General features: G+C 30.6%; 1 protein-coding gene across 3 annotated transcripts in view; it reads left to right on the top strand.

Annotated features, from left to right (window-relative positions):
- The window catches only part of LOC107438163 (galectin-4), a 104308-nt gene extending 92939 nt beyond the window's left edge, over nt 1-11369 (top strand). For all 3 annotated transcript variants that reach the window (XM_071178068.1, XM_043052690.2, XM_016050374.3), the window contains 5 exons: nt 1379-1580; nt 3683-3808; nt 6042-6251; nt 8667-8755; nt 10984-11369. In XM_071178068.1, the coding sequence (XP_071034169.1) occupies nt 1379-1580; nt 3683-3808; nt 6042-6251; nt 8667-8755; nt 10984-11311 (955 nt within the window). In that variant the 3' untranslated portion in view covers nt 11312-11369. The remainder of the gene's footprint in view (nt 1-1378; nt 1581-3682; nt 3809-6041; nt 6252-8666; nt 8756-10983) is intronic.

Raw genomic sequence — 11369 nt, 5'->3', positions numbered from 1 at the left:
GTATTAATGGTAAAAATTTTTTGACCACTTTTTTGGGAGTTCTATATTAACACGTTTGCTGCCACCGACACACTAGCGCGTCAGAGCGGCACCTACTGGTATGCCGGCAATGCACTAGCGCATCAGAGCGGCACCTACTGGTATGCCGGCAATGCACTAGCGCGGCGATCGACTATGATAAGTTACATGCTCTGTGTTTAGTGTGGCTTTGGAAATTGAACGGAGAGGTTGTTTTGGCACGTTAGTGAAGCATTATTTTTTTAATTTTTGTGGTTGGTTTTCAAAACTTTTGTTTGAATTTTTTTTATGTGCGTGACTGCCAATATCTGTATATTGTGCTTATTATTTGTAAATATTTTCAGTATTGTTTCATAAATGGTACTACATGTACTTGAATGGTATTCCGTTTTATTCCTTTCAAGCTGCTATTTTATGCAATATGCCAGTAATTTCTGAGAATATTGATCAGACGTGCTGGAGCGTCAGTGGCCCTCACGAAGACAGGTTGAGTCTGTGTGCCACTGACGCTCCAGAGCGTGGGGGGGGGAAAACGCTCTCTAAACAGGAAAATAATGTTTTTTTGTTTTTCTGGTTTCCCTGGTAAAATATAAGGAACAATTAAACCATTAAAACCCTGTTTTGTAATCCGGCTTCTGAGGATGGAAATATCATTTATAGTGGCAGCGAATGTGTTAAAAGTGCCAACATAGCACTCTCACCCCCCCCCCAGTAAGAAGGACGATAGTACAGAGAAGAAGGAAAAAACATCCATGCCTCAGACTGGGACACAAAGTCAGGACCTTTCTCACAAGAGGCCAGCTCCTACTCACCGTTTAGCCCGAGCGGCCGTTAACCTTAAGTATTCTAATACATTTGTGCAGAGGATACTTTAATTTATAAAATCAGACAACATACATTTTTTCAACGGATTTGGATTTTTGTCCCTTAAATATAGGTGTAGCTGTAATCTGCAATATGGTCACAATAATTTAGTTATAGTGTTCTCAAGTTCAAGCAATTTATAAATTTCATTTTCTGTTTTACTATACTATTAAGTATGTTCAGTTATTTTTTTTTACTCTTAAGTTTTTTCAACTTATAAAAATAGTATAGTTAGCCTAATATAGCTCATAAAAGAGCACGGTAATTCGTTCCTTTTAATATATTGTGTATAATGCATACAGGGGAATAGCGGGGAATTTTTTTCTTCCAAATTTGAGTGGCAAGTAGAAACCCTGGTACTATGCTCATAAGTATTGCTCCATGTTGTGAAGTTCAACTAGTTTAGTCCCTAAAATTTAAGTTGTGCAGATATACATGTTAACACATTATTAGTTTCATATCTAAACTCTTTTTGACAGTTTTACATTTTTTCCAGGTTTGAAATAAATCTTCTGACGGGGCTGGATGCCTATTCTGATAGACCGCTACATGTGAGCGTCAGATTTAATGGCCGATTTGTGGCACGCAACACGCTTATGCAGGGCGTGTGGGGCAGTGAGGAGAGAGGTGGTATATTTCCCTTCAATTCTGGTCAGGAATTCCAAATCATGATTTTAGTTGAATCTAACTGCTATAGGGTAATTCATTTGTTTATTTTGAAATATAGTATTTTTTTATATTCTTCCATTTATTTTTTAACACTGGAAGAGCTTTATTTTGGAGTTACCTAAAACCGCCATTTAGGTTCTATTTGTCAGAAAAAATTGATATAAATAATTGAACAGGCCGTGATAGCCTGGTGCAGGGTGCTGGGCCCATGTCCGAGAGTTTGTGGGTTCGAACCCCGCCGGCCGAAGACATCCCCGTGTAGTAAAGTGACTGATGCACGTTAAATACGTCGAGTCGCAAAAGTCCTCCATGTTCCCATAACAAATCAATACCTCTGGGGGCACTGGATTGGAAATCGATCGTTCTTTGATTTAGGTCAAAATTACGATCTGTGGATGAATGAATGGATGTATGAATTGTTCTGCCCCTATAAACGGGTGTGACGTATGGTGTGGCAGAAGTCGAATTCTTGGCCATAGATGGCGTCACTGAAAAACGAGAAATGCACACTCTGCCTTAAATTTGCTCTGTTTCACCAAGCAGGCTTGCCCGTGTGGCAAGTGATATTAAAAACAACAACAACAATAATAAGAAATTCAGCCTTTCTTCCCTTCAGTGGGTTGGTGAATGAGTACCAAGCACGCTTGGGAACTAAACACTGGGGGTTCCGCTTTCGGCTGACCACATGACCGGAACATCTGTCCCTGCACCCCAGAAAACTAAGATGGGCACAGTAGGACTTGTCCCTCTATGGGCTACCCTCTATGGGGCTATCGCGCCACTGAGTTTAGTTTTAGTTTAATAATAAGAAATTTAATCTATTTTAAATTAAATTATTTTTCAAATTATTATGAAATAAGTTTTTAGAGAGTAAATTTTTTTTTTTTAACTGTTTAAAAAGTTTTTCTTATTACATTATAATGTAATATTGTATTACAGATTATTTCTTCGCAATAGCGCAAGTTATACAAAAGCAAACAAAAACGAAATGAATATAAATAATATATATTAGGAAACAAGATTGTTTTAAAATCTTAAGTCTGGCATTAACCTAGGCGTATGCAGTTACATCCGCATGACGTGAAAGTACAACATCGACAATTTATTTTCCAGCATTTTTCATTGCTAGTATTTGTTTTATTCTGTGTCTTGCGATGTTTTTTTTTTAAAAAGCTTTTCTTAATTTTTTTAGAATAAATACATTTTTAAAAATCAGTGTACAAAATATAACAATTTGTATTTTCATAGAAAAGGGACAGACATTTAAAAGTTTGACTAATAAATGTCCATGTGTTTCACGAAAATTATGCTCCCATAATTTAAAAATTTTGTTGAAAATGATTTTAGGGTTTGTAAATAAAGCGTTGGTTTCTATTGCTAACAGTTAAAATTATTGGTAAAAATGTTAAAAAAATTAAAATAGAAGTCTGAATTTGAGGAGGCATGTAAAAAAAATAATTTTTGTGATGTCCTTTACTTATTACAAATGTTTGTTTAAAATTATTTAAAACAGGAAGCAATAATTAAAATGATATTAAAAGCATGCCAAAATTAATCTCCTCTGATGGTCTGTTGTTGATCACGAAAGCAGCCTAATTAAAATAAACACTAGTATTTTTTTTATGCTAGTTATTTAGTTTTTCTTTTTTTTTCATTATCATAAAAAAAATTTTGATAAGTTTTTTATAATAAAAAAATTTCAACTTTATTTTTAATATTGCATTTATTTCAGAAAACCATGACCTATGATCAGGGTTCTAATCTTGTTATCACTGTATGATTTTGTATGGTTAGAAAATTGGCTTGATTGATCGTGATTAAGCTCATGCTGATATCAAATTTCCGTTTTTTAAGAAACACATCCAAATAAAAAATTTAAGTTAACTGATGAGTAATAAAACTGTAACGTTAAGCATGATTTCCTTGCATTGCGATTGTCTTGGATACGTGTTATAATAATGGAAAATCAAGTTTAAAAAAAAAGTTTTTTTTTAAATCAAATTTTTTATCAATTTCATGTACAATCGAAAAAATATTTTTTTAAAAACTTTTCTTAAACTTTCAACCCTGTAGATATATGCACATATTTAAAATGTGTTTATTATCATTAATGTGCTCTTATTTTTAACAGATTGCTGTGAACAACCAACACTGTTTTGAATTTAACCACAGAATCCCGATTTCTAGAGTTACTACCCTTCATATTGATGGCTCTGTGGCAATTGAAAGAATAGAATTTATTGATAAGCAACTTCCGGTAAAACATTTATTGTTTTTATTATAAGATTATGCAGTATCTTTATTCTCATTTTACAGTTAGAAATTAGGCTCTTTGTATCAAGTGTGTACATGTTTCGTAAAAACGGGATCTGTTGATTCTATAGCTTTAAAAATGTGATGAGTCAATTCCATTTGATAAAAGCTAGATTATATGCTAGCAATATTTAGCATGTTATTTTTGTATTTTCAAACTACCCCACCAACTAACATTAACCAAAAATGTTTTCTTATATATTAAAACTTATTGTATCTAAAATAGCAGAAAATGAAATTGCATTTTAATTCAATAATTTTTGCTATTTTGTTTATGCTTCATTTAAATGCAGTTACAGTTTAAAATTATTATTTTTTGATTCATTTTATTGATTAAAAAAAAAACTTTACCAATGATGCTGGCAACTTTTACGATACTACAAATTGTAATGAAATTCTATAAAAGTTGGCTGTCCAAGTATTTTTAAGTATTGATTTCTAATGTGTTGTAAAAATTAACTTATTACTCATTCCTTTTTTTGTTTATTTAGTAATTAGTATTATGCCGTATAATAAATACTTATTAGCTTAGATTTGTTGTTTAATATAAGATAAACGATACTCAATATTTTGTTAAAGGTTATATATTGGACTAAAGGTGGTTCTGACTCTTATCGAGAAGTACAGCCATATTTTAACTTGAAAACAAAAAATTGCTTTCATCTAACACATGTTCGATTATAAATAAAATATTCTTAAAATTTCTTTGCTTCGGAAAAGTTGTTGGCATTTATCTGCAAAACTTTTTTAACCTTAAGACTTAAAAATAGTTTCTTGTAGATTTTAAATCTATGAAGTTTTCAAATTATAATGCCATTCTAATATAAAGTTGGTTACCTAATATTGCTTTTAAAAAAATATTTCTAATATATTATAAAAATGAAATGCTAGCTCACATTTTTTTTGCATCCAATTATTATTATACGAAGTTATAGTATTAAATCTTTCACATATATTTATGGCTTAATTTATCAATTAGATACTATTATAATCATTGGCATATATTTGTAGCTAAAACCTATCTCAATTTTAATACAATATGAACTGTATTAAATACAACTATAACTTTGTGCAAGGAAACAAAAAAAAATTGTTTTTAGAGAAGGATGACAATTTAGTAAATAACATTTCTTAAGTTTGACTTTAAAAGTTCTTTCATCAAGTCATCATCATCCCCCTGGCAGAATCGCAGCCACGCGACTACATTGTCGCAGAATGTTACAGATTTCTTGCAGTAAGTTTTCTTTTCTACAGAAATTTACATGTAAAATTTGATTCATACATTTAGATAATAATTCACTTTTTGGCGCTCTCAATTTACGCTTATAGTATTGTACATCGATATGTTTTTATTCTATTTTTGCCAATTATTGATATTGATTGTCACATGATTTTTAAATATCTGGATATATTTCAAACAGTATGGGAAATATGAATTGTGCATTTACTTTTTAAGGCCATTTGTGTATTTACTTTTTTTGCTTCTATCTATTGTTTAGCTGTTATCGCTATTGATTTCTCCATAGATTTTAAATCTGATATTTTTTGTACAGTATTATTTATTACAACAACTCAATCTCGAAACGAAATACGCAATTAAGTAATCCCTTTTTGAGGAGTTCGATTCGCTCGATTTCGTTGTCGATTTTCCCCCCCTGGCGATTACTACAACGGAGTTCATGATTTATAATTATTTTTTTTTATTGTGAGAATTATTTACAAAACGCGAAGAAGAAAATAATTAATGCATTTCCCAACAAAATGCGAGAATATCAACCATAATACTAGAATAAAAAATTATTACATGTTTAATTAAAAAAAATTATATGCAGTTTTTTTTTGTTGTAAACACAGCGCTTTTGTTATTTTAAATTAGTAACATATAAGTTTGTTATTAATAAAAGTATCTTGCAGAAATATATTACTGCCACAGGTATCATCATAATTATATGAATTCCTACAGTAGAAAATATTTTCGATTTATTTTGTTTCTAAGCATTATTATTTGCACCAATTCAAACATGCTTTCTACTTAAGTTAATTTCTATTAGGTTTTAATTATTTTAAAAATTTTTAATTTCTAAAAGGTTGTGGTAATTTTTTTTCTTTCAATTTGACAACCAGTTCTTATTTTATGCTGTTAATTGTTTATTTTGAACTTTTTATCTCTCCTTTAGGGTTTTCCGTCTACAACCTGCATTCCCCCATATCCTGGGGGTAGCTTCATACCACCACAGCCTGCAGTATGCCCACAGCCCGGCTACATACCACCTGCAGTATGCCCACAGCCTGGTTACATACCACCACAGCCTTCAGTATGTCCACAACCTGCTTACATTCCACCTCCTGCAAACGAGACATCTAACTTAGCTCCTGTTTATAACCCTGTAAGAGTATACTTATTTCTTTTAGTATATATCTTTCTAGTATATATGTTACCGGCAAAGTTTGAAATTCGGCATTCTATAGAATTCCTAGGCATTGTATATAATGCCTAAAACTAGCTGGCAATGTATGACACGATTTATATTTCACACATTTCCTACGCATTCTATAGAATGCCAAATGAGAAACCGGCAAAGTATAAAATACATCTCAGATTCGTTTAGAATATCACAATTAATAAGAAAGGCATGAATTATGTTTTGCCTTTCTTAATGTAAATTATGTTTATGAATTTCCCTTAATAAAAAAGGCATTAATTACGTTTTGTATAACTTTGACGCATTTTGAATAAATTTTTTTTAATGGCACTCTCATTATTTTTTCAAAATATTTTTATTTTTGAGAAATGCCCATCATTTACATAATAACCTCATCATACTTTGCCTAAATAGCATTTGTCATTCTATAGAATGCCTAGGTATTATATACGATGCTTACGGAAAGTATGTAATACTTCTCATATTTCATACCTTGCCTAAAAACATCCAGCATTATATTTAATGCGTAGGCTTTCTATAGAATGCCGGCGTTTCATACTTTGCTGGTAACATATGTATAAAAAGGTATTTATTTGATTTTTTTCATTAATAATTAAAACTAAAAAACGTGACTGTTGAAAATGATGTATGGTACCATTTTTCAATCTAAAGGATATAAAGGTAGAAACTGTACTGTTATAATTTTTATAGCCTATCTAATTTTAAACTGACCCTATTCAGCAATCATTTTATAGATTAACATTTATTTTTAATCTAATTTTTCATACTTTTGAGAGGGAGTTGAAAATGTTATTTGATGCCAAAAATTATGAATTAAGTTATCTTGAAAAACATAGCCACAACAAAAACAGTATCTTACTAAAAGTTTATAATTTTTTTTTCTTATAAAAAAATCTATAGTTGTGGCCATTCATTATTTGTACAGTTATAATTTCAATGTCAAAACTGATTTCCTGTTGTTACTTCAATCAAGCAAATTAATTTAGATTTTATTATCAAAAACGAGTGTTCTAATTACTTTTCCTTATATAATATTTCAAGTTTTTGTAAAGAGTTTCTAAACAATTTGTTTATCAAACCTTTGGGGTTGAGTTTCATTCTGAATTTAAATTTTGATCATTGAAATTGAATCATGTTTAGTGCTATAAGAAATGGATATGAACATCATAATCCTCCTGTTGAGTTAAAAATTTCAGAAACTATTAAGAATAAATTTTAATAAATTAACTTTAATGCACAATTACATATTTTTATCTAGATTTTTTTTTAACATTGTGATGAAGGTATAAATAAATTATCAACCAAGTTTGATTACTACTTCAAATGTGAGAACAAGTTGAAAATTTCTCACCCCAGCTATTCTAAAATATATACACTTTATTTATTTTTTACTTTAATGTTTAAAGAAATAAAATATTGGTTAGTGGGCACATCTGTTTCACATCAACAGTGTTTTACAATGACCAATTTTTTTCTCCAAAAAGGTGAACCTAGTTAGAATGTTTTTGTAAATTGTATAGAAGAGTTTGTTTTTATACAGTCACCTGGCCATATTATTAGACACACTATAAGATTCTATGTGAAATCTTAATTATCAAGTAATACTATACAACTTTATTGTTTTTATGCGACTGAAACCTGTTTGCACTTGTTTACGTTAGTGTATCCATTTGTTAAATTAGACGATATATTATATAAATATTGAATATTTATTATATCAGGTATTATAGTAGTATATCATAATAATTAAACCAAATTATTCGACATACTGTAGTGTTTAATAATGACATGTTTTGCACGAGTTTATAGGCAATATTTTCATAGTTAAACACACATGTAATGGGTTTTTATTCAAGAGATTTTTTATATACTTCCTATTTGCATTAATATATTTTTTTTTGTTGATGTATTGCATTGCAATGTTAACTGATTGCTACACGAAGGTAAACAAATGCAAACCGGTTTCAGCCACATAAAAACAATAGAGCTGTAATATCACCTGATAATTAAGATTTTACATAGAATCTTTAATAATATGGCCATTAAATAATATGGCCGTTTAATAATATGGCCAGTTTGCTACTCTATTAATGAATTGAATTATACCTGAAATAAGAGTTTTCGGAGAAATATTTGTGTTAGCAAAGTGTGGTTGTGATGATCTTTAAACAATTTGTTTTGAAACAAAATAATTGTTTGTATAGACATATATTTCACTAGTAATTTGTTACTACCTATGAAAAAATAATTGCTATGTCTGCATAGTGTTTTTTTTTTAAATATCTTACCGGCAAAATAGAAACTTAGTATGTCTTGTATGAGCAAAATAATATGAACTCCTTTAATATTCTTTTTTAGAGTATTCCTTATGCTTATCCAATTTATGGTGGCCTTAAGCCTGGTATGATGATTTACATCAGTGGTCGACCTTCTGCAAGTTCTAATAGGTATGCTTTAATGATTTTTAATTAAAATAATTCATGGTGTTCAAAAAATGACCGACAATTTGAAAATTGATTAAAGAAAAATGGAAGGAGATTGAAATGTTTAGTTTGCTTTGTTTTAATTAGAGACCTAAGAATTAATTCTCCCCAAGTTATAAAATATATTACAAAATTTGCTAACAGATTTTGTCGCTGACTGAGAAAATAATGACTTCATTATTTTGCACTGATGCCTTTTAATTTCAAACAACACCAGGTTGTTGCGGTAAATAATAATTATTTTGTTTGGAAACACTTTATAGTTTTTTCTTATTTTGCAGTGCCACCTTTAGATAAACTTTTTAACTGATTTCGAAAATTTGTAGAGAATAAAATCTGGTTTCCTAAACAGAATGCAGCAAATTGTAAATTTAATTTAATTGATATTTCACCTGTTAACCAAAACATAAACTTTTGTTCAACTCATGGGTAAGTTTCTCTTCATAGTTTAAGTTAAGTAATATCATAAAACTTCAGTAATTTCCATGATGAAAAATGTCCTCATGCCCGTAGCAGTTGATGACATTCCTAGCTAACAGGTTAAACATGTTGGTTATTTTTAGGATACCTGGTAAATTGACTAATTAATGTGCTATAAGTAATGACAAAAACCCAGCCTTTTTTTTTCCACAGGGCTTAAACTTGCATCCTCTTTTCATGCAGAACTTTAAATGTTATCCTGAATATGTATAAGTATAATATACATGGTGTTCCGTAATAACCACTCTTTATACTAATACATATATATACTTTTAAAATCCTAGCAAAAATGAAGTAGGAAAACTGTGCATGCAAAAATAGTTTTGAAAATTATATTTTGGACAATTTTTCTCCCCCTTGCCCTTAATTATCAAAAGTCTATCTAGGAATTCTTGTTAGGATCTTGAATTTTAAAATTTTGTGAAAAATATTTTTGTTAAAAACTGGGTTCTCATTTCTATAAAATATGTACGAGCATAATTTTTATACTCATATAATAAGCTATAGTCTTTTAAATATATAAAAAAAAATCTATCATCAAGCACTTTTAAAATGGAAAACTTGATAATAGAGCAGTTTTTTTATTACATGATAACAAAGTTTGTACTTCATACAAAAATGCACATTTCTATGCTTATAAAAATTACCTTTTGAGTTGTAAGAATAATCACAAAATATGTTATTTATTTTACAATTTAAAAAATTGTCTGCTTTTTTATATTCATAGTTAGAAATTTATGTATTTGAATTTTTAACTTGTGTTTTTGTGAAGGGTTCCTAACTAGATCTTATTTCATCCTATTTTACCCCCTGATATCGATTGACCAAAGTATAGATAAGCTGTTAGATTACATTTAAAATGAGAGAAAAAATTAAGACCTCTAATGTGCATTTGTTGGAAAATTTTTTTACTGCTCCGTTAGGCGGTTAGGGAGTGTTGTTCAAAATTCGTGTGACTGCTTCCCCAATTGCTTTTTTATATAAATTTGTAGTGAATCTACTACTACAAAAATATAATTCCAATTCATTAGTATATAACAGATGTTAACTAGATTCTATGATAGGGTACACATTTTCATAGATGAAGGTTGATAGTGTCGATAGCCAGCATCCCCTCATAGGTGACCTTTGGATGTAATGTTAACATGCCTATCTTGGCAGTAACGCCCACTTCGATGGATGGTCTACATTGAACAGTTGACTTGCTACATGTGTCTGCGACATTATCCACCGCCTCACAAGCTGTTGCTTTCCAGTCTCGATCATGCACTCGACTGCTAAGGGTGACCATGACCGTGAACTTAATACAGCTCTCCCTGCTTCTCATAAAACAGCAATGAATCAACTAGTGGTATCCGTTCATCGAATTCTATCACAGATATAATTCTGGTGAGGGAGTACTGTAGTGTATCTACCACTACAAAATTATAATTCCAATTCACTAGTATATAACACACGTTAACTCGATTCGATGGATGGGGTACCTTTTCATAGATGACGGTTGACATTGTCGATAGCTAGCATCCCTACAAATTGTAGTTGTGTAGAATACACACATGATCCTTTAGATCATGCATCTCAGACTGTTGCAAATAGTTCATAAATGTAGCTTCATACGTTAACAACCAAAACCAATAGTTTATCATTCATCTATGTATGGAAAGAAAACTTTTAAATATTTCTTTGGGCTAATGATAAGAATTTCTTTTCAGGTTCACAATAAACTTCCAGTCTGGCACATCTCCTTACCCTCCCCCTGATATTGCTTTCCATTTGGATGCTCGCTTCTTCACTCGGTCAGTTGTAAGAAATTCACGTACCAACAATGTCTGGGAAAGAGAAGAGTGCCTTGCCTCTCACTTCCCCTTCCAGCAAGCTGTTAACTTTGACATGATGATACGTGTGGAGCAGGACAGGTTTATGGTTGCACTCAATGGTCAACACTTCATAGAGTTCAGGCATCGATTGTTCCCTCTCTCACGCTTTGATACTCTCTACATCGAGAATGACATTGTTGTCTCTTCTATTAGATTTGCATAAATCTATTTTGTTAGTGAATTTGTTATAAATGAAAATAAAGTTTGATTATTTTTGGCCA

This window comes from Parasteatoda tepidariorum, chromosome 2 (genome assembly GCF_043381705.1).
Source record: "Parasteatoda tepidariorum isolate YZ-2023 chromosome 2, CAS_Ptep_4.0, whole genome shotgun sequence".
Classification (NCBI taxonomy): domain Eukaryota; kingdom Metazoa; phylum Arthropoda; class Arachnida; order Araneae; family Theridiidae; genus Parasteatoda; species Parasteatoda tepidariorum.
Note: the sequence above shows the minus strand (reverse complement) of the source record. Positions and strands in the feature narration are given on the sequence as shown.